At 46.4% G+C, this 24,235-nt stretch overlaps 1 protein-coding gene across 1 annotated transcript in view; it reads right to left on the bottom strand.

Moving 5' to 3' along the window:
• Positions 1-1,063: 1,063 nt before the first annotated feature.
• Positions 1,064-24,235, bottom strand: part of RGS6 (regulator of G-protein signaling 6) — a gene marked incomplete at its 3' end in the record, with an annotated part of 57,227 nt that continues 34,055 nt past the window's right edge. The window contains exons 13-15 of the mRNA XM_009874441.1: positions 23,704-23,890; positions 9,225-9,314; positions 1,064-1,117 (exon numbers count right to left, since the gene is read on the bottom strand). Coding sequence (XP_009872743.1) covers positions 1,064-1,117; positions 9,225-9,314; positions 23,704-23,890 — 331 coding nt within the window. The remainder of the gene's footprint in view (positions 1,118-9,224; positions 9,315-23,703; positions 23,891-24,235) is intronic.

The raw sequence follows: 24,235 nt of genomic DNA, 5'->3' as shown, positions 1-24,235 counted from the left end.
CAAGAAGACCAGAGCAGTATGCCAAAACCACAGGACATGCCAAATCAAAGTGTACTCTGTACCGAGCAACACAAGAGTAACTCCCCACTGATTCAGTCACTGCATCTTCAGCTCCAGCCCTGTGCTTGCTCTGTGCCACCCCATGCACACAGCCTGGCCCTCCCCGTCTTGCCCAGTACCTCTGCTCCTCCACCCCACCCGCAGTGTCTGCCTCTGGTCCTGCTCCCTCTCCCTGCTCTTCCCTTTCTCTAGAAAACCTGCTGCACACACAGAGCCCCGAAAGCAAAGTGGGACAAGTAGGTCTTGCCCAAGCTCTGGGGTCTTGCCCTGTGTGCTGGAGAGCAGCAGCCCCAGCTGGTGCCCAGCAGCGCCCTGCGCTGCAGCATCCCGTCGCAGCCGGACCAGGTTCCCCCACCTGGACAGATTGGCCAGAGCTTGTAGACTGGTGAAAAACAAGAGAGGAGGGGGCATCTGTCTGCTGCCCTTCAGATCCCACCATCCCCTTATCTAAAAGGTTTAACAGCGGCGCATTTCTCGCTGTCGCTCCGCTCCTTTTCTGCTACGGGCATCATGAAGGAGTCGAAGGGTATTGCCCATCACTATTTACGCAAGCACTGACAGGCAGGGGCAGCAGAGGAAGCGGCTGCAGTGCTGTGGGTGGATAAGTATGTGTATATACATACGGTATCATTTACCATGCACTATGTAACCACACGGGTAGTGTTGCGATGGCGCTGTGAGAACCATGCTCTTCTACTTCGTAGCGCAAGGAAAATGCCACAACAAATGCTGTAGTGGGAACACAGCAGAAAGACAACCTTGCGTTTCATTCTAGACAAAAATCAATCTGCTCTTGCAGCAATGATAAGCCAGAATGAGCATCATGGAATTCTAATTCCCGCCCCACGAGCTGCTATTTCGATGAATTACAGTACTAAAAGGGAAGCTGCGAAGATGCTAGTTGCAAAAGTAAAGGATAAAATAAAAAGTCAAGTATCCACATTCCCCCCAACTAAAAACAAAGTTCTGAGGAAAGGGAGGAGTGAAAAGAAAAGGAACTTACCACGCTGCGAGTGAACTTTTCTAGAGAAGTTCTACGACCTTGCTCATTCTCTGGCTTAACAGGGAAAAACGTGGGGAGAAAAAAATACAGAAAAAAAACCCTTCAGCTTAAATGCAGTTTTTTCAAAAGAGCAGCAAAATATAAGGAAGCAGCAAGGGGAAAAAGTTGTAAAAAAATGTAAAAAGCAGAAATCAATGTTTGCAATAGCAAACATAAGAAACCAAAACCCTTTAAAGAACGAAAGATATCACTACTTTTACTCTCAGAGAATGTCACCTTTTCTCATGTGAGTTTTTTGAACGGTTCAAACAGGTCTGTGCATTGCTGTGTCTCACAGCTATTGGTATTGATTTCGTGTTCATTGAATTTTCCTTCTGTGGCTGTTCGAGCTGGGACCTCCGATTCTGGTTAACATCTGCCAAACAGCTGATCGGAGGCTCCCATCTACTTGCTTAGAGAGATGAAAAAAACCACAGTAACTTTTACAATATTAAAAAGCAATGTGTGAGTGAATACAGCGCTGGAAGAAAACCGCCATGAAGTCATTGCCAGGGACCCTACACTCCATTTGTCCAGAGGGCAGAAGCACATTTCCAATAAGTTTGGCTACATCAAACCACAAGACAGCGTATGTAAGTCTGTGCAACACCATGGAAAGATAACAGGCAGATTTGGGGCACTCCTATTTTTGTATCTAGAGAACTGGACTATTCATATGCCAGACGATGTTCAACTTCACTGTGAGAAGACAGGCGTGTGCATCGTGGCTTTATTAACGTATCCCTGAGATGGTTGCTCACTGCAGCGCTTCATTCATTCTGCACAAGGGAGACCTAATTGTCACTAACAAGGAAGAACTAAATACTTTATTGGCGTGTTTGCAGGAATACCTAAGAGAAAAATAAAATTGTTATGGAGAACAGGATAACTCAGTCATACGAAGGAAAGATCATTGCAGTCAGAAAGCTGTGGGCACCACTGATTTCCAGGAGAGAAACTTATTTTAATGTGATGAGCCAGTGAAATGGAGGTGATAAGATGGAAATAAAACTGCAGAGAAGGGGATAAGGAGCTACATATAAGGGAAAGCCACAGTAATGATGGTGTGTGACGGTACACTGGAAATAAACGTTGCAGTGGAGGTGCTCCTCAGAGGTGCCTACCTGCCACATCCTCCGCCACAGATTCTCCTGCAGTAACAACTCCCAGGACAAAGCACCAGTGCGAAAACCAGATGGAGAGGATGTAAGGAAGCCAAAAGTGTATCAGATAAACCACATGAGAATTTGTGTAGGTGAGTCTAGGCAAAGCCTTTTGATTCTTCTGCATGTTCATCGCAGCTGCTGCAGCTCTCTGATATCTACAAGGTTAGCATGAAGAATCCCAGGCAGAGATGGGGTGGATTCTCCCTGCCACACCTCCAAAGGTGAGACCAGAACATAAAGTCCTTTTAAGACAAGCAATATTTCTTGTTCAGAAGCAAGAGTCAACCAATCCCCCCACCTATAACCATTTTCAGGAAGCTACACCTTGAGCTCTGATGTCCCAAAAATGGCATCAAAAGTGAAAGCCAGAGGCACATCATTTTAGTCAACACCAAGGATGGAGCCAAGGCCTCAGAGCACGTACCAAGCCACCAAGCTGCCTTCCTGGCTCCTACTGTACACAGCCCAGTGCTGCTCAAAGGAGTATTTAACATGCGCTAACCCAGGATTTATCTGCCTCTCCCTGCATTTGAGAGGAGAAGAAAGGGAAAAGAAAGGTCAGTCTTGCTCTTCTGCTGAGCGTTACAGCAGCGCAAGTGCTCAGAGCATCGCAGATCTCCTCCCTGAAGGAGTCTCAGAGGTGTCCCTGCACCCGGAGGCAGCAGAGGTGACACAGCAAGGCTGCAGCCCTGCCACCTGGGCTGAGCACATCATGACGAGTGGGACTGAGGACAGCCGTGTGCTGGTCTCCTGCAGGGGTGCCAAGACCTGCCAGCAGCCAAATTAAAGGCACAGTTTCACCCAAGTGAAGAAATACCTAGAAAAAAGACAAAGTGTTCTGCAAGGCTCCCGAAGGCTGCAAGGCATCTGCAGCAACACAATACTGCAGGCTGGAAAATCAGCATCTGGCCCGACTGCATTTTAAAGTGGAGCTTTGGCACGTGCTGGAGGCAAAGGGGAGTGAGCTGCTGAGGTCAGGCCACACTTGCCGTCAACATTTAAAATCTCTGGTTTCGATACCAAGCAAAAGGCGATGAAGCTTCCCACCCAGCAGGAAGGCAGGATGGTGGTCTCCAAAGACCACGAGCACCTTGTTGGAATGCTCGTCTAGCACTCAGGGCCACACAGAAGGCTGTTTCCAGGAGAGAAACTTATTTTAATGTGGTGAGCCAGCGAAATGGAGGTGATAAGATGGAAGTAGAACTGAAGAGAAGGGGCTAAGGAGCTACACATAAGGGAAAGCCACAGTAATGATCGTGTATAATGGTACACTGGAAAGAAGCGTGGCACTGGAAATAAGTGTTGCACTGGAGGTGCTCCTCAGAGGTGCCTCCCTGCCATATGATCCGCCACAGATCCAGCTGCAGTAACAACCCCCAGGACAAAGCACTGGCACAAAATCTCATGTCTTTGGCTGAAGGCATGAGTGGGCAAGCAGGCACGGAGAGCACCGACGGTGCCCCCACTGAAGCTCCTTGCAAGCACAGGCTCCAGCAACCCTGCACATTCGGCATGGGGACAGCAGGCTGGGACCAGCTGGATGCGTGAACGCTCATCCCCACAGCATCCAGCTCTGCGTCAAAGCATGACATTTTCTGGTAAAATCAGAAGCAGCTGAGGCAGGCTGGCTGCTTGAGCAGTTGGAATGGCAGCGGGTGTGGGCGCTGGCTGCTCCGCTCTCCGGCTCTTCCCGTCTGCTGCAGAGGGAACTGCCTGCCTGCATCCCTCCAGCATGGTGCGGAGGTGTGGAGGCTGCCTTGCACAGCAAAGGAAGGAGATTTGAAAATAACAGAGTGGGGGAGGTGGGAAAAAAAAAAAAAGGAGAAAAAGAGACCTAGTCAGACCTTTCTCAGACCTGTGAACAGGGAGTCTCTGCCAAGGCTGTGGATCCTGGAGCTGTGACTGCTGCAGCACCACGGCAGTGTTTGCACCAGGGCAGAGGCAGAGAAGCACATGGGCATACCAGGTTAAACAGTCCTCCTAGATGCAAGAAAAAGCCATCTTTGCCAATAAATACACCAACAGACTCCACCAGCTGATGGCAAAAGACGTGCAAATGGATAAAACAGAAACCAGCCACCCCCGCTGCAGATGAAAACCTCTCAGCCCAGGTAGGTGCAGAAAAAACAGATCTCACTACTTAGGAGCTGTTCACTAATTATTGACTGTCTCCTCCAAATTTTTCTTTTTTTCCATGATCAATTATTTGCCCAGCCATCCTGATTTTTAAGTTCCTTTGTGTAGATTCTGCTGGCACAGAGCAGTGTAAGTAGAAAAAACTTATGAAAACCAGCTGACACTGATTATTGAAAGTAATTATGAGAAAATTACTCAGCATCTTGACAACATTCAGGCCAAGTCCTGCCACTGAATCAAACTGGTCATGTGTGCCCTGATGGGACTGAAATGAGGCCAGAATCTGCAGTAGGACTCTTCCTGGACAATACAGAGCAGTTGGGACAGGGGGCCTGGATAAAAGCAATACTTCAAAAGGTGTGTGCTGAGAATGTAGCCTGTCCCTCATGGCATGAAGCTCCTAGTCATTGTCTTGCTGACATTTTTTGCCATGGATAAAAAAAGGGGTAGGGAAATACATCCAAAAAATCTGGTCTGGCGGGGGGTTGGACTAGATGAACTTCAGAGATCCCTTGCAATGCCTAGAATTCTGTGATTCTGTGTCTTCTGAACTGCAAAAATCTCTACCTCCCTACCTCCATTCCAGGATTCATTTTGTTGGCTATTAAATCCCTTATCTGATATGAGACTTTGGGGCTTGGGGTGGGTTTTTTTTTAATTTTAACTTGGTGAAAACCAAAGGCAGCAGACAAAAGTAAAGGATAATCTCATCCCTGACCCCGGGCTCAGAAAAAGGCCAGGAGGAGGTCCTAGGCTTCTCAGGCAGTCACGTATACCTATCCAAAGCAAGAAAGCAAAGGGCACATACAGTGCTACCAAATGGCTGGGACAGTATTTTGCATCTGTTTTGCGTCCATTTGCACAGGGCCACAGAGAAATCACCCTTCTCTGAACCAGTGGGGGAGGAATGCAATGCTTTAAACCAAGCCAATACCAACCTGCTCTTCCCTCGGTGTGACGGGACTTGCTCCCGTCGCGTCACAGCTCGTCTGCAACTGCAGCTGTGGTACCTTGCCGGAGCACTGCCCTGCCTGTGGGCAGGACTGGACGGCAGAACGCCACTCCTTGCCAGGCTGCCATGAACAGCCTGCCAGAAACCCTGGAGCCGTGACAGCTCAGCTGCCACCTTCAGCTGGCAGTCAGGTGCCTGCTAACGTGGCGATGCCCAGCACTGTCATCGTTTCACCTTTATAGGGAGTAATGGAAAGTGCCTCAAGGTCTTTTCTCTTCCTTTCCCTCCCTCCTCCTCAAAAGTAACAGCCAGAATATGTGTCTGGCCACTAACAAACCTGCTGTGCACCCTCATCCCTTTCGGTAGTGCACTAACTAACCTATGCTGCTCTGTCCCCCACGAATAAAGCCCTGCTCTCCAGACAAGTTCACCCAGCCCAAATGCCTCCTTGCCCTGAGCGAGGAGGTTTGTCCCAGCACTCGTCGTGACACGAGGCTCGCTACCGTCTAAGGACATCCAGCCACCACTTTGGCTACCGTGGAGGAGTGCTGGGAGGCGGTGTGGTGGCAATTACCTGCTGTGAAGCAGGCTGCAATAACGTGCCTATCAGCAGAACCAGGAGCAGGTTGACTCTGCGCAGTGTGAGTGGGGCGTCTTGCATATACACACAAATAAAATGCGCTGAGTCAGTCAGGGATCTCAGCGCCACGCAGCCCTTCGCTGCCGAGCCAACCGCTTTCAGCAGCCCCGTGACTTCTACCTGCTGCAGGGGGCAGGCTGGGCACGGAGACACAGGGCTCGAATCGGGCCAGGCCATACAGCTGTTCCTCCTGAGGACACGGATCTGTCTTTGTCCCTCCTCTTCTCCAGCCTGGCAGAGGAGGAGGACTTCTGTGTGAGGCAGGGAGCTACACCCAGTTTTCCCCCCTCTGCAGCTCACTGCTTCCAATCACACCCTTGCTGGAGGCCAACCTCATGTTCCCTGCTGAGCATCATGAATCTGCAGGATCAAGGCCAATAATACTGCGGTTATTTGTAATAAGGACACTGGGAATAACGGAGGCAAAAAAAAAATCTAAAATGGATCAACAAAGTATGTATGCCTGGTCTGTACGCAGCCTACATCCACTGTCTTGCATCAGTTAGTGGTGTGAACAATATGTTCCTTTTATCCTCCCTGGTCCCCCTCATAATTCTGTCATTGCATCTGTCCCAACCCATAACTTCTCCCTCCCTCCCACCCCTCCATTACTGCACTCCCAGAGCAGGGAGAGGAAGCTCCCACATCTGTGGTTATTGTACAGTGTGGAAAAAAAATTACTCTTCAAACTTAAAATATCTTACAAATCTCCAGAACATCAAGCCTGTTTTGAGGCACTAATCAAGCCTTGCCACCTCTCCACTGAGCAGGTTGCTATTGTTATTATTACTCCCACTTGACAAATATGAGGCAGGTAAAATTGAACCTTCTCTTCCCCAAGGTCACAAGACAAGGGAACCAGGGGAAGCGCATGGATTTTGTGGCTCCCAGCTCTTTAAGCACGCAGCCAACCTCTCCCTTTTTCTTGCCCTCTGAGCTTTCTGCAACCCAGTGCTGGAGGGCAAAAGATCCGTAACAACTTAAACTTCTCCACAAAATATTCATGTGTGAATCTCAAGCCACTGAGATGTACATTTGCTTTGTGCAAGCAACTCTTTTAGCCCAAGTCCATCTTGCTGTGCTTCCGACAGAACTTATTCTCGGTAATAAAAGTAAGGCTACGTCATATCGGTGTGGTACACAGGCAACCATAGGATAATGTCTTTGGGGCAAGACATACTCATGCCCCAGAGAGACATACTCATCAAGTCTTAAATAATTGCAGTGAATTTCTGCTCACATCAGTGAATCCAGGACTTTTCATGCTGGCTCTAAACCAAATCCTCCATCCATGCAGGCTCTGATATGCCACTGGGTTTCTCTTTTCCTTCCCTCTGCTTTCCAGCTATTCGAGAGCAATTTTAAAGGGATGCCTCTCAAAGCTGCACCAAAGGTACCAAAGATCTTAACGTGTAGCTCAGCATACACAATCTTCATGTTTTTTCTGTCAGCAACTCTGTAACTGCGCTGTTTCAGAAACGTTCCCGTGCCCAACACAATGCAACATGACTGCAAAGAGCTTTATAGATTCTGGAGTAACATCCACTCCTTTCCAGCATCACGTGAAGCTGGTGAACAACACATTTGCAGAGATCTACTCCTGTCTTTTTTGTGCCTTGCTATGCTTACTCGTGCACCCACAGCTCTTTCTAAAAAAAAACTTGAGTCTTACTTTCACGGCTGTGTTAACATGACACTAAAACCTGCTCCTCCGGCAGTTTGCGGGGGGATAAGGATGTCATGCTGACACATCCAGGACTTGATCTGACAGCAAACAAGGGCTGCAAAAAAACCCTAACAAACCAACCACCTCTGGTTTGCCTGGGCTCAGCTGGGAGAAAAACAGTCTCCTGCTTTCAAACACATGAACCCTCACATGTTCAGTGGAAGCTTGGGGGTGGCCTAAGCTGATAAGGGTAGGAAGATGGCAAATGTTTTTATGCTTTATACCATCAGAAGACTTTACCCTGCACCTTCTTCTTTCCCCATAGCCTCTGAACTCTAAGTCAGGTCCAACCATTCCAAATGTAAGCAGCACTGGTTTATGCTGTCTCAAATCATACATTTCGATACACGAGGCTGACTGCTGCCCTCCATTACCTTCCCGTAATCCACCTGCCAGTAGTCCCAGGCAGAGCAGACAAAGGGGTTTGTCTCCTTTTGTCACCATGTGCATGCTTTTAGGGCACACAATGACAATCAGGACAAAAAAATACCACTGGGATTTCATTGTATTGTGTCGATGCAATGTAATTTGGCAGCACACAGAGAATGCAGCAGAAAAACAGCAGGGAAGATGGTGATGGGAAACCACACGCTCAGGCTGCAGAAGTCAGGAGTCAGCTTATATGTACGGTCCCGGAAGCCAAATGTAAGTGGGACACGTACACGTGTACGTGCATGCACATGCACACAGAAGGACTCAGGGGATGTAGACTTAGGGGAAAAAGTCAGGACGTGCAGGAAGCAACACAGCCACAAATAGAGAGATCAGTAGCTTACCTCCCAGACCCCTCAGAAAGAAGGGACACCTGGACAGGAGCTGCTGTAACTCTGCAACTGCTCCTTTGCTGCCCTGAACTGGGTGGGGATTCCTGGCAGAGGACATGCAGACACCAAAACAGGCTAAGAAGAGCTCAAGCCCAGCTCTCCTGTTTGACTATGTGACTGGAATTCTTGACTACTGCATGGGTTGCAATTACTTCTCATCTCCAAGGAAAAGGAAATGTCTCTGCAGAGCCAAAAGCAAGGGAAAGGAAGAAAAGAAGCATGGCAATCACTGCAGGGGGGTCTATAGGTAAGGCATCCGAGGGGAAGAATCACATGGTGAGGCTAGGGAGGCAAAATACAGAATGCATGAAATTTGCACCAGTAATAAATAGATTGATGGGTTCTGCTTCTCATACCAGACACCATCTTTGTCAGAAGGAAGAGGTAATACAATTTCAATTGCCTGCACTGAGTGTGGGAGACAGCTGTGCGAGACAAACACTTTTCCACATTCCCTGTTACTTGGGTCACCATGTTTTCCCCAAAACTCACATTTAGGCTGTGCAAACGGATGCCATACCCTGTCTCCCCAGTGAAGAAAACAAAAGTGGTCATTCCTTTCTTAAATAAAAGGGAGGGGGAAAGGAAACGATGATGTTTCCATTTTCACTAGCAGCAAACAGCAGGCGATAATCAAGAGGTGGCAAGAGAAGCAAGCACGTCCTTTCCAACAGATACCTTCTTCTTCGCCAGCAATAAGTCCTGGTAAGCACTCGAACGGAGGAAGCGTGCGTAGCTGTCACTCTTCATCAGCTTGTAAATGTGCTCCTGTGGGACAGGAGGAAATGAGAGACAGAGAATTGTTATCAAACCTCATTTAGACATCACAGCGAATTAGAAGGAAGAGAGACTGATCAAAGTTCTAATTAAGTCTGCTGTCATTGATTATCTGTGTTGCAGTACTGTACAGGAAGGTCCATCCTGGGGCAGGACCCTGCTGTGCCTGGGGCTGTATGAACACAAAATGAAGAGATGGCCCTCACCCCAAAGGCTGGCACGCATTATTCAGTAATTGGTGCTATTCTGCAAAGACTGCAACTCTCTGAAGTCCCCAGATGATAAGCAGAAGTCTAACTAGGCTGAAATTACTGGGATGTCTCAGGAAGGAAAAAATAAACACCACAAATCTGTCCCATAGATTAGGTTTCATTTTACCACTCATAGATACTTGAACTATGACCCAGCAGCCCCCTCTTGTTCACACAGGGGAACTGATACTTGGACCCATTTTCACTCCACTTATGACACGTACCTAAAGGAAGCCAACCTGTAAATGTCCTGAAAAAGCCTGTATCTCTGGTGATCACACAGGGAGGTCACACGACTGGCTCAGATGTGCATGGCTAGGGTGTGTTCTCATAGCAAGTCAAACTACCATTACCAGTTTGCTCTCTGAGCACTTACAACATGCATCCTCAAACTTCCAAAGTCCTGTTTCATTGCAGCAGAACTTAACGCCTATCAGTTCCCAATTTCCTTGTTTAGTTTTACTTTCTGGCTGAAAATCCCTCAAAACAGTCAGCTCTTTTTCTCCTAATTCTCCCTGGATTTGTACTAGATATTATCCCAAACGCCAAGAAAATCAAATCAAAATATATTGACCAAATAAAGACTGAGAACACACTAAAGGAACTCAAGAGAAAAACAGGCACCCTGGACATTTCTCTTAGACTTTGCCCAAGGAAGCACTTTTATAGAGCTAATGCGCTATTTTATCTATACTGATTTATACAACGTGAAATATTCTCTCCTGCCCTAAAGCCACTCTACACGAAACTTTAGCAGAGTCAAACCAGACTGAAGTCACACAGCTTATTTCATAGTGTTAACAAGCCAAGCAGAATTCCCTTATCTTCACCATCATGGGTAATTAGCGATGACCTGCCTATACACTGACTAACTGCTTAATTCAGCTTTCCTGCACTACTCGGCGCAGTCCTAAGAGGAGCGTAACTGCCACTAGTTTTCCTATGACACGGCATAAATGTATCCTCTGAGCTACAGCCTGGTGTGGAACAATTTTTACTGGCTAATTTCCCTACTTGCTTTTACACCTGACAGATCCTCATTTGTGTAGCACCATCTCTCTGAAGGATAGCACAAGATTTTGCAATAGAAATGCTTGTATAAAGCCATTTAGCAACTGTCGCCCTTCCTTGCTGCAGAAAAACACAAGGGAGGGCACAGCTTCGTCCTTCTCACCTACAGCACTGCCATGAGATTTCACATCCAGCTGTGGGACATTTGTTCTACTTATTCAGGACAGAATGAGCCAAGTACACACTAAGACAAGAAGAGGGAAAAAAAATGCACGTCATGCACGTGGTCATGAAAAGGCTTGTATTTCTTCGGTGTGAATAAGGATTTTCAACATCGGCTTGCTCTCAAATACTTCAACTAGCAGAAACTCAGGATTCAGTTGATTTAAATCCAACAATACCCACCTGTATTTTACCTCTTAAGGTTTCTCAAAGAGACTCCATGTCCTCCTAATGAGTTATTCATAATTATCTGGGGAAAATAACTCACTTAGTGATATACTTAAAAGTCTTTTTCCCTCCTCTTCCAGGACTATGAGGAGACTGGTAAGTGGGGCAGGCACCTTATAGCCCTTCAACAGTAAAGGGCCTGAGGGGGCTGAAGAGCCCCCCTCCTCTTAGGAGTCCTCCCCTGCAGCACCCAGGATGGTGGGAAGGGGTGCTGAGGCAGGTAGGAAGGTGCTGTGAGCCTGAGGTAAGGTGGTGGGTGACGGGGATATTTTGATTAACATTTTGATGGATGTGTGATTTTATTGTGGGCTGGGGTTTTTTTCTTATTGCTTTTGGACTCCAAATGGATTCTCTACCTGTGGTCTGACAACCAGGTCTGCTCTGAAAAAGAATGATAACATTCAGTCTTCATCTCCACACTGACAGATCACATGAGCTGTTTGCAGGCAAAGGAGAACACACCAGGCAGAACACAACCTGCCAGCACCCCAGCGACAGCCATCATTCTTGCTCATGTCAAGACGACTTCATGTATTTGACCTTAAAACAGTATAAACTCAGTATCTGGCTGTGGGAAGGGGGAAAAACAACTTCGATCCTGAGATGAAATAAACCACAAGCCGGCTTCTTAACTGAAGCCCTTCCCTGAAAAACAGGACTATTGCACACCCACAGCCCAACTGCCACTGCGGTTAGCTAATTGGTATGAAGCATTTTCTCTGCTTTTCGCATCTTGGAATCACTGAACGGCAACACCGCTACCTTTCAGCTGTTCACCAAAGATATAATCGAACAGGGAATAACTATTGCTAGGCTTTGCATGCTAATGAAGAAAGAAGGCTGGGCATAGGGGAGGGGAGGGACACACATTGCTTCAGAAGCAAACTTTTACTGCTTAATTGCACCAATACAAAGGGCTGGCTTTGAAGAAGCTCTGAAGTGGAGGCACGAACGGCACACCGATCATTTATTTTACAGCACTGCATTTCTGAAGTACCTACTGCAAGTCTGAGCCAGTTGCTCAGGTCAGCAAAGTGCCTTCCAATTCGCAGCAGTACAGGACAGCTTACATTGCTGCAGCCAAAATCCCCGCTGAGACTGCACCAGGAAGGTTCCTGCTAAAAATGTGGCTGCAGTGTGTGTTCAGCTGAGTTACACAACAGATCGGGCTTCAGGAGAGGAAACGCCAGTGGCTAGGACATTTGTTTTGATCTTTATTCTTTGCCACCAAGCTATTTTTCTGCTGTACTTTCTAGAATCTGCAACTTTCTACAGAGAATTTGCAGCAGTGTTTAGCTGCTCCTTTCATAAATACATTGAAAGCTACTGGAGGTCTAGCAACTGAGAATATTCTTCTGTGGAAGCCTGAGCAACAGGCATATCAGCAGAGGTGTGCGCGCAGATTGTGCAACTTGTGCAAATGGGCTTGTCCCTTGTCACGGATTTTTAACTCGCTTGGGATCACTGCAACCCATTGGTCTCTCATTTCTTATTTTACTGAGCAGCTGCTTTTGCTCCTCCTCTTTATCTCATGGTGGAGAGGGAGCACAACATCACCTAAGACTGAAATCTCCAACTGCATCCAGCATCTCCAGTGATGCATTCTATACATGTGCACACTCCCTGACATACCTGACACTGCTGGCAAGAAACCCTTATGCTGAGACAACTCTGTGTTTTGTGAAGTTGTTTATTATAGGGTAACAAGCTCAGTGTTACTGGCTCCCTGAATACACAAAGCAAATGAATTGTATAATTTTTAACAACGTGATTGCAGCTCTGGACATTTCAGTCCCTTGCACTGCAGGAAGTCTGGCCAGAATTATCACTGTGACTTTTCTTTGCAACTGCCGTGGGAAGTTCCTGTGCCGTATCTGCACAAACAGCAGGAGAAAGATTTCATCTAAGCAGCACAGCACCTCCCAGCCATCCTTGGGTACCACTTCCCAGGTAGGGCTCAGGTTTCCAGCTCTCTGCTCTAGCTTTAAGACAGCAATCTTTTAGGAAGTCACACTGCAGAACAAAAGATTTACAACAATCACGTAACAAAATTACCCAAGTGATCTATTAAACCACTGACCAAGGCAGCACCCTGCTTCTAAAGCCAGACAGAAAGCAGAAATTAAAAAAAAAATAAAGTCTTTCATGATCTGGCCAGGAGTTGACAGGCATCATGTGTCCCACTGGTCCCCCCTGCAGCCTCATCAGCTATCTCTGAGCACCAAGCCACCATCTCAAGGCACGGCGGTGGCAGCTGTGAGTAGAGACAGGGACTGACTTGACGGGAGTGAGCAAGCCCTGGCAAGCTGCTTTTTGAGTGGACCGGTCACTCAGTCCCTCACACAGCGTGCTGTTGATGAGTGCTGGCTGTAGTGATGCTCCCCCGTGAGGATGGACGCACATTTGGAAATGTCAGTCTAACATGGAGGGTGACATAATAACCTGCTTTTTTAATTACAGTGGATTTCATCTCCAGGAAGCAAACAATTCCCTTATGAGATTCCTGCAAGCAGAGAGGGTTTGCTGTCAAAATTCTCCAGAAATGTTGTTCCCTAGTTCCTCAAACAAGGCAACAGAGGCAATGGGGTCTGCGTGCCTCTCTTCTCGAGAAAAAGAGAGATCCCTTTTTGAGTTTTGCGTACCCAAATTGTGTCTCCTCCACGGCAGGAAGAACTATGCAACAATCCTGAGGGTTATCCAGCTCTACTGAGCATTTTCTCTGTACCTCGGCTTGTATCATGAGAGTTACACTTCAGATAGCGTAACCATTCCACCTGCCATTGCCATTACATGATATAAAGGAGAATAAACAGTAAATTTTAAAGGGGGAAACGTTGTGACTCCTTTGAATTAGAAAACAATGAAGCCAGCCAGGTAAATCACAAAAAAAATCATTTCTACAGTTATATGAAGCCAACAGGAAATCCCACCCCTGACAGTTTAAGTGCAGGGAAATAAATCCTGATAAGGTTCAGCATCTCCCGGCTGTTTTCCTTCCACAAGCTCTATCTTTGGAAAGACAAGGACAAGCTCTGTAAATTTTCTTGACATGAGGGGAAAGGAGGAGGAAAAAAAAAAAAGAAAGTTTGCAATCCAGACAGGAATGTGGGAGGTGGTTGAGATAGCAGAAACTGTCTCAAAGCTGCTCAAAGCTGCACCTGCTTCAAATCAATGTGCTGCAATGTGAGCTCAGGTCTCTCTCCCTCCCTTGCAGTCAAAGCGTGGTGACCCTGAGGAGGGCACAGATGGCAGCGAAGCAGGACCTTGGGAACACCCGAGGAATATGTGGAAAAAGGACTGAACGATAAAAAAAAATAATAATGACGCTTGACTTACACAAAGCACCTGGCAGACCTCAGAAATTGCATTTTCTAAGAATATTTCTTTGTAGCAGAAATGGTACTTTCCTCTGAATTGCGTACATGAGACAAGAGTTGGTGGTTACACATCCATTTCTAATCCTACCTATAACTTACCCACTGTGACAATTTGTGACAGGCTTGAGACTGTTTTGGGGGTTGTGAAGGCCAAGCAAAACGTTCTCATGACCTGTGAAAACCAGTTAATTTCCAGAAAGCCCTTAAATTTTAATTTCCTGATAGAAAGTTTTCCCTGTTTGTGCCTAAACACAGCCATGAGCTTTAGATAACAAGCGGGAACAGGGAAATTGCAACGTTTTGGCTCATTTCAGTCACGTTTCCCATTTAGCACATTTTTAGCCCATTTTGGGGGGCTTACACTAAGGCTACATTGCTGTTGAGATTCACTCGAGCACCAAGGGCTCACTTTGTCCTTCATAATCTAGTCAGAAACCTCCTTGCTGTAGCTACCCCACTAACATCTTTTGGATTGTTTTGGAACATCCCTTGACCGCCAACACCTGATATTAAACTAGCAAGCACAGATTCAGAGATCCCTTCACGTCACAGGCATGTGAAGACCAGCAGCTGCACCTCTGGCCAACTGCAAGGGAGATTTGCAGAAAGTCAGACAAATCCACCAGAAGACAAGCCCACGAGCAACGTGAAGCAGAAGATTAAAAACCAGCAAACTGCAATGAACGTTGATGTTTGTTCTATCTGTATGCTGGGCATAGGGGAGGAATTTGCAGCAGATTCATGCATGAGAGAGCAGCACCTCAGTGAAAGCCTTGTGGTCTTCACTGGGAGGATTATAACAGATGCCAGCTGAGGACCTGCCCAGGATTTGCTTTTGGAAGAGCTGCTTCTATAGCACAAAGATGTGGGAAGGATAAAGTAGGGAGATGCTTTCCTGAGCACATGGTGCACAACTGCTCCACCTTCCAACTAGACTTAGCAGCAGCCTAACGCCTTTCTGTTGTCACCTCTACTCCACATCGACATCCGCGGCAGAGGAGGTGAGGTTAACCCCTGTGCCAGCATGCACGTGTACTGCCATCAGCAAAACGTGCTTTCCAGGGGCTGCTGGAGATGTATCCTACATGCTCCGTTGTACTCTTCCCAGCCCATCCTCAGGAATCCTGACTGACTGGCAGGATCCCCTAACACAACACCACCAGGATCTCCCAAAAAGCCAAAGGAAGGAAAGAAGAGCTACTGCTCTTTAGCAGCTACTTGTGCCACTACTGAACGCAACAATTTTGGATCAATTATGAGCAACTACCGTTCAGTCAAACTGATGGTGTCAAAACACACTTCAGAGAAGGCAGGAAAAAGCGCTGCATAAGCTCTGGAAGCTGAAGTTGTTTGCAGCAGGCACAGCTGAGATGAGGCAAGTAGTGAAGAAGCTGCAGAAAAAGCACTTGCCCTGACTGAACCTGATGGGAAGGCAGCAGGGCAGGGAGGAGGCAGGGAAACACAGGGGTTTTATTACAATTCCCCTTAATGTCTCCAAATCCCCACTAAGAACACCTCTGGATCTGCTTGTTCTGGTCCCTGCATTTAGGATTTTACTCTTTCCAGCACTGCTGCACTTCGGGGTTGGAGTTTTCTGTGGGCATTAACTAGGGAGAGCCCCTTCCCAAAGCCTCACCAGTACCTAGCAGTACTGACATCTAGCAGGCCCAGGGGTAAATGGGGGCTCTGGCTGCTGAGAGAGTTCTAAGGCTTTCCTTGATTTATAGTTTGGAAAAAAATGCTTCAGGTTGGTAGATGGCACATGAGGGTCTTGGCCTGAGCAGGAATTGCTCTGGAAAATCTGAGCAATATCTTTTTGGCCACTCTCAAGTTATTTAAGTGACACGATAATTTACATCCACAGTTTTAGCTGGTGCGTTTTCTTTACACTCAACCAAGTTGTTTTTCCTACTAAGGAAAAAAAAAAAAGATGAATAATTACACTGTAATGTAGAATAACCTCACTGCTAAACTAAATAGCAGAAAACCTCTTTTCAGGCCACAAATGAAATTACACTGGGCTGAAGGCACGGGAACATAAGAAAGAGCTTTAGCAGGAGGGATAACTGTAAGCAACGAGAGCTCATTTTGAGTAATACACAGAAATCCTTTGTTTAGCCCTGTAGATACACAGTTGGAAACACGATGTAAATCTTTTGTGGGAAAGCACATTGATAGAAGTAACACATAAATTTAGCTTCGGCTCCTCTGTAAATTGATGAGACAACTGGTTTGCTTCATACCTTTGCGCACACGGAGGGGAAGGCAGCGCTGCCGGGGGGTCCGTGGCAGACGCCGCGCGCAGGGCTACCAGGACGAAGGGTTGTCGAGTGCTGCGCAGTTAAGGGGTCAGCCTGGTACTGCAGGAGGATTTAGCCCTAAATATAGCAAGGGCTATCCTGGGAGACAAGAGTGGGCTGCTGGGAGTCTAACGCCGTATGAGCAGCTTTAGGTTTAGAGAACAATGATCGTGGCTAAGAGGCTGATTCTCTCAATATGGGCCAAATCCTGGCTGCTGGCAACAAGCCCAAGTGAACAGGTTTTGCCTGGGAGGAGGGGACAACATTGTGTAGCATTTGGGAGATGGACATCTCTTTTCCGAACAGTACGCTATCTAGGAGCGCAGCAATAAAGACGAGTTTTCTCATGCTGTGGTGCAGCTACGAGATAACAACTTCCTGGCCAACACCCTGACACCTGTGGGACTGTCTGAGACTTCCCCTTTCTGTTTTCTCCAGAGAAAATCCTTCCATAAAGCCAAAGTTGTGTCATGGAGAGGAACGTGCAGATTCCCTCATGCAGCAGAAAGGAAATTCTGTTGCACTGGGGCAGTCTGTGTCCCACAGGAGATGGGGACAGAGCAGGATGCAGCCCTATAGAAACAAGCAGCATACAGCTTCTAGGTACAGGTGGCCATGCTGAGACCACCAGCCCTGCTTGGATTCCCACCTGGAGAATACATAAACAGCCTTCCACGCTTCATCACCATTTTGGCTGCAAGATACCTAGTGCTGTATCACCTCAGACTGCCTTTAAGTGATTGAGGTCAAGCTCTTGGAGTCCAGCTACAAATGTGTACCAAAATCTTACAACTGTTTGCCAATGAACCCCACCCCGACAGCATGTAACACTCATACCTGCTGCGGGCTAAGAAGGGGAGATGCACTGTGGATAAATCTTCCAGTGAAATGGTTTTATTTTTTTTAAATTAGAAGGGTGAACACTTTAAGACATAACAAACCCCTAAAAAAATTAACAACCACAATGTTCCCACAGCATATGGGTTTGGAAGGTGTGGAACTGAGTCATCCACAAGAGCGGTCATCCAACATCCACGAGAAGTGGCCTCTTGGAGTCCCAACTTCTCAGGTAGACACGGATGTGCTTGCAAGCACTTTCACTCTCTGGTTGGGAGAAACGGAACAGCATCAGCTGCTTCCTGACCTTCACTCTTGCTCTGGAAGTGATATGCAGGTCCTTCTATTTAAAAGTACTCTTCAGAAATCTCTGGCAGTTCTTGCTCATGCATGCAGTTCTAGCCAGATTGCCAGGATCAACATCCCAAATAACAAGCAGGCTACTGTCTTGTGGGACTATGATGACTACTCCTGTCACCTAGTTCCTGTGCTCTTTCATTTGGAGAGATTTGCTGTCATCTGTCACTGTTATGTGCAAGGAGAGAGCTCACTCATGACTTTTTTCCTAGCCTCTTTCCTGCCCGTGTGTAGCTTAGACAGTAGTTTGTACCCCGATGTCTTCGCAGACAGAAAGGAAACAGCACGATACAGCTTGGATGTTAGGTGTTTTTCATGTAACGTGGCTACTAAGCCACAAAATAAAATGAAAGGCAAACGATAAAAAGAAGAACTTTCTGATGTGTGGTACATATGTACAGACTGAAAAAAAAAAAAATCCCAGGTAAGCAGAATCACAGAATCATAGAACAATTCAGGTTGGAAAAGACCCTTGGGATCATCAAGTCCAACCATTGACCCTACACTACAAGGTCAACCATATCACCCAACACCACATCTAAGCAACACTTGAACACATCCAGGGATGGTGACTCAACCACCTCCCTAGGCAGTCTGTTCCAGCATTTGAATGTCTATTCCAGTGTCTGATCATTCTTTCCGTGAAGAATTTCCTCCTGTTGCAACTTGCGACCATTCCCCCTGGTTCTGTCCCTAATTACCTGTGAGAAGACACCAGCACCAACCTCTCTACAATGTCCTTTCACGTAATTGTGGAGCATGATGAGGTACCCCCTCAGCCTCCTCTTCGTCAAACTGAACAGATCCAGCACTGATAGCTGCTCGTATGCAGACCTCAGCTTTTTGTTTCCTGCTTTGCACAGCATCAGGCACGCCAGCATAAGCCTCCACCATCACTTTCCTATTTGTGCTCCAGACACCTAATTGCTCTTCTGGGTGTATTTCTGGGGTTCTTGGTTTTAGGTTCTGTTTCATTGTAGGTTGTTTTGTAAAATCCACAAGGGAAGGAGACTGCATTTTTGTTTGTGTATGTAACACATACACAGCAACGATGAAGGCTGTTTCTACAGTCACCATAACCCACATGCAGGGAAGGCAACCAGAATGCAGTGTAAGTAAGCATTTTCTCCTCCAGTCACACAGAATCAAAGCCAAAAGAAAAGAGAATGAAGGTCAAGTCCTCATGCAGTCCCCAACCTCCACAGGAAGGCTGTCAAAAGCCTCCAGGAGGCCTGGGCACCATCCATGTGTACGCATAGATGCAATGCTGAGCTGATTCCAAATCCCTGCAGCACAGGCGCCAGGTGTCTGCGCAGCACTGATGCAGGTGGGCTTGAGCCCCATTTCGAGTCAGAGTGCCTGAGCCTGCCCTTTGCCCCGCTGTTGACTGCCTGCCCTGCCAACCAGAGCTGCTTCTCCATCGTTGGTCACCATCCTTCACAGGCGTGCACATAACTGGGGTGACTGGGAGAAACATGAAGGAAATAGGAATAATGTTCCTTCAAGTCCTTACATGAAAGATGACAGAGGCACACTATGAATCATTATTTTTGCATTTTTCTTTCATGCTGTGATTTTGCTCAGGACTTGCAAAAGGAGTTCTGCACACCCACTGAATGGGAACCAGGCATACACTTGCATGCTTGAAAAGACAGAACCAGCAGAAGAGAAGTCACCTCTCATTTTCCCTTCTTGGTAGAAAATGACATTCCACTTTGTCATTCCACTTAGCTCAAAGCAGGACATGCTTCCAAGAGGTCCTTGCTTGCACTTGGAGTTTGTTTTTTTAATTTAACAGGATCCTGTCAACATCCTGTCAACGCTCTAAGGTTCATGGTGGGACCAGAATGCAAACTGAGGAATCACTGATGAATGCTGGAAGGGCTCATATCTCTATCAGAATCCAGAACAAACTGAACTACACCTAGGGAGGGCAGCTGAGAGCACAAACTTGGCCCAAATCTTAAACCTCAGACTAGATTTAAGGAAGACATTTTTACCACAAGGCTGGTGAAAGACTGGAACATGTTGCCCAGAGAGGTGGTAGATGCCTCATAACTGGAAACATTCAAGGTCAGTCTCGATGGGGCTCTGAGCAACCAGATCTAGCTGAAGATGTTCCTGCTCAATGCAGGGGGGTTGGACTGAAGTACCCTTAAAGGTCCAAAACATTCTGTGATTCTACAATTCAAACCTGGGCCAGGTACATTTATGGTTTCAACAGTCTGGAGTTCAGCATTATGGTCTAAATCTGCTCTGGAATTAGCCGAGGATCTGCACAGCACAGCTAAAATCCCTAACTGAGCCCGGATTAGAACTGAGTTTCCCCGAATCATCTCCACTGAAACAATAGCTGATTAGTTCAGGTAAAGGAATGCCAATATAAAATTCTATTTTAAATAAGAAAAATAAACAAAACAAACAGGAAAGTAATTCCAAAGACCACCACGTGGCTTACCTTACTTTAGTATACCTGGCTCTGAAGCCTACCAGTAAATGTCCCTACAAGCAAACACTATTATCAGGAGGCGCAACACATTCTTGTGATACCAGTTCCCAATGCCAAGAGACTGAGGAAGGGATTAAAGACTTCCTGAAGAAATAAGGACATTTCGGGGGAGACAAGATGCTTGAAGGCGGTAGTGGAAATGTTTAAAAACTAGCAACGTGTTGTACGGGTAAGTCGTAACTGTCAGAACTCACAGCTCCCTGCGTGTTAAAGATAAATTACTTTGGCTTCATTAGCCAGAAGAGACCATGCAGATGGATCCAAACCTATTTACTTTCCCGAGATGCCTGTGCCTGCATCATATTGCAGGGTTCCACACCGGTTGTTCAATGATGCTGATAACTCCAGTGGGAGCTTGCATCCTGCTAAGTAGTTCACTGTTTAATTGAGCTGACCTTTCCCAGTGGTGCCCCTTGTATTAAAAGCTGCTTTACTCCCCAGTGAAAATGGTTTGACAATCATAATATTTTACTCAGTGGACAGTTGTTTTAAGAGCAGAAAATAATCAGCTAAATTGATAGGCTCGCCTCTGGAGGGGTCCAGCACTAAAGTGACAAAGGGTGCTGCAAGATCAAGAGAGCTGGCAGAGGCGGCCATCAGGACAGAGCCAGGAGCAGGGGCTGTGCTGCTCGAGGATGGGAGATGCCAACAAACTGGAAGGCTGGAGGAGGCAAGCCCAGGCTCTGCTGGGTTAAGAGTCCTTTGAGGGTTTAGATTTTTAGCATCACTTTTCTGAAATAGAGGAACCATTTGCCTTCAGAGCGTGTGCGGCCTTGGGACGAAGAGGTCTTAAGGGAGAGGCATGTTTGCCAGGATCTCTGCTTCTCCCCATCTTCTTCTAGGCCAGTTGTCTTACCAACCAGTTGTGTAGCATCTGGGAGAGCTCTTTTGCATTCAGAGCCAAGGCTGCGCAAAGCACATCCACACAGACCATTGAGCACCTGGTAACAGATGATGCCTTACTTTCAACTTCTGGTTATAAAGCATTTACTAGCCTGAAGTATATTGTGCCCTGCTACACCTTCCCCTTTCCAAGAAGAGCAATGTGTTTACTCCCAGTGCCATTTATACAGAATTGGCATTTTGCAGGTCTCCCAGGTCAGCATAAGGGCTAGACTGCCACATCACCTTCTCCTATTTTTCCACTGCAGGAGCAGCAATTTCATTTTCGCCGCTTGACCAACCCTCTTCTTTCCTCTTAGTGTCTCAGAGTTGCAGGCATTCAAAGAATGTGCTGCCCAGTAAACCAATTTTTTTCTTGTTCTTCACTCACAAGGACATTTCAGTTGTTTTCCCCTTTGTACTAAAGCTACAGAAGGCAGGACAATGCTCATATTTTCCCTCCCACAGTGGGGTGTTTTGGCTGGTTGTGTCCAGTTGAGTCCCTAGGAGTGTGGGATGTGTGGGAGCCCTCATGGGCTCCTGGTGCTATGGTGCTGAGATAAGGCAGCTGGGCTATCACCTGTCACAGATTTGTGGACAACAGAGCCCCCGAGGTAGCAAGGCTGACCTGGAGGAGATGCCAGGAGATGTGGGAGATTCAGAGAGCACTGAGGGGACCTACACTGGATGTGTGAACAAAAATATCCCCTCTCCAGGGTGAGCCTGTAGCAGCCAGCAGTGCTCCAGCTCTGGCAGGGCACTATGCTCTTCAGCAGTGTCCTGTTTCCCCCTGCTTTTGTTAAAAACAGCCTTCTTAGCTATCTGGCCAAGCAGTTAGAAGCAGCTTGCTTGGACTTCTGAGAGCTACCAGAAGCTCACTGCACAAGAAAGTAACTGGGTTCACCTTCCACATTGCTCCATCCTCTCTTGGAATAGACTGAGTCTCCAAGAGGACCATAGCTGGGCCTGAAGGTCTATCTTTGCCTCATACTTCTGTTTCCATAACAAAAACAGGTGAGCTAAAATTGCAGTCTAACTGCAAGAGCTTGAGCTTGATTTCATCAACTCCCCTTTGAATGGCAATAACATTGTGAACTGATCAGCTCAAGCCTAAATCCTCCGTGTCTTCTTCTGATTAAATACTCATTGTCTAAACATCCATCTTATTCTCAGTACTTATCAATTTAATCAATTCCCCCATTATTCATCTATCTGCTTTAGCCTGCATTTTGCCATCATCATTTTTTTCAGGTGATGCAAATTTGCAGAAGTTCTTGTTCACTAAAACTGCAAAGCAGAAAATACTTCTTAGCCAGAATGTCTTCACACTCCTGCATTTCTCAGCTTTAAAAAGAACACTTAAGTTGCCTGATATTCACAGGGGACTGCCTTGAAACTTTGCGTAGATTCCTTCTATGCTGGCCCCAAGGAGCAAGACTGCATTCAGGAAAATAGAGTATTTGATGCTAGTTTGAAAAATTCATTGCCTAACCTTGTATAAGTGGCCCACAACATCTCCCCTGAGACAGAAATATTTTGTTAGTGGAGTATCTTAAAGAATTGCCTTTGAAAGCCAATTTAAAGAAAATATGAGAACAAGGACTCTTTTCATTTGCTGTTGGTTTTACTACATGCTTTTGATAAAAACGATTACGAGGAGGATATCTTTTAATTGTGTCCCTAGTAATATTTGCCAAATGATCCCTTCTTCCTTTCTCAGACTTTACAAAATGACATTTTCACTTTCTCAGAAGGTTATGCAGCTTTATCCTTGCTTGCAGCAGTTTTTCTCAAATTATCTGTTTTCCTAAAGGCATTTGCTGTGTACAGTTTATCTGTAAAATTTCCCTGATAAATCTGTGGCCCTTAGGAGGGAAGGATTAAACTCATTGCATTGCCTACTGTCCTATCATTATTCCAAGGTATTGTCTGGTGGACAAGTTTCTAGCTGTGTTGGAAGGAGCTGCTGCATTTGGGGTCTGGGATGAATATAATTATCTATAAATAAATAAATAAATTATTTTTTAAAAAGTGTATTAACCAGGATTTTGACATGATATCATCTATTCTGTAAATACACCAGACTTTGGTGCCAGGGAGTAGAGAGAGCCAAACTGAACTTTACAGCATTCTTTCATCTTTGCTTTCTCTGAGACATGGCTCCAGCTCACTGCGCCTTGCAGACTTGTAAATTTTGGAACATTTGTTCCCAGAGGAGCATTAGCCTGTTATAACTGAAAGATTCAAAGAAAATATCATTTACCCAGCTTGAATAGATATCCTCAAAGTCACTTCCAACCGTGCATCCCCTTTTTCTTACAAGTGAGCAGTGACAACGTGATAGTGGAATATCACAGTAAAACTGAGAGTTTTTTTAGCGTGAGTTCCATAAAATCAGTAACAAACCTGTGCATCTTCATATGTATATCTCCCTGGGTCCTTGACATTCTGGCTTGTTTTCTCATAGCTGTGGGAATCCAGGTTGATAGCACTTTGGGCCCCAGGAGCTAGAAACTCTTGCCAGATTTCTTCCACTCTGGTGGTTACATCCTGTAGAGGTTGTTTCTTGAGATCCTGGACAGCCAACCAAAATCTGTACCACGCAAAAATTTAAAGGGAAGAAAAGAGGGGGGAAAAAAAGAAAAATCTAGGTAAGACTTTGTGGGCAGAGTCCCAAAACACAGGCATAGAGCCTAACACTGCAACTAGCTGAAGTCACAGAAGACTCCCATTTTGCGTGGTTTCAGAAGGTGTGATGTAGCTTATATCAAACGCTTACACTGCGTTTCCCCCAGAACAGGGACTTTATGAAGTGACATGTTCTTACCCAAACCACCCCTGCAGAAGCGTGACCTTAGGCATGCAAGCAAGACACCATCAGAGCTGTGGAGCTGGATTTGGGAAGCAGGCTCTGCATCCCACAGGGCTGCTGCAACCC

The sequence above is a fragment of the Apaloderma vittatum genome, unplaced genomic scaffold (genome assembly GCF_000703405.1).
Source record: "Apaloderma vittatum isolate BGI_N311 unplaced genomic scaffold, ASM70340v1 scaffold22348, whole genome shotgun sequence".
Lineage (NCBI taxonomy): Eukaryota > Metazoa > Chordata > Aves > Trogoniformes > Trogonidae > Apaloderma > Apaloderma vittatum.
Note: the sequence above shows the minus strand (reverse complement) of the source record. Positions and strands in the feature narration are given on the sequence as shown.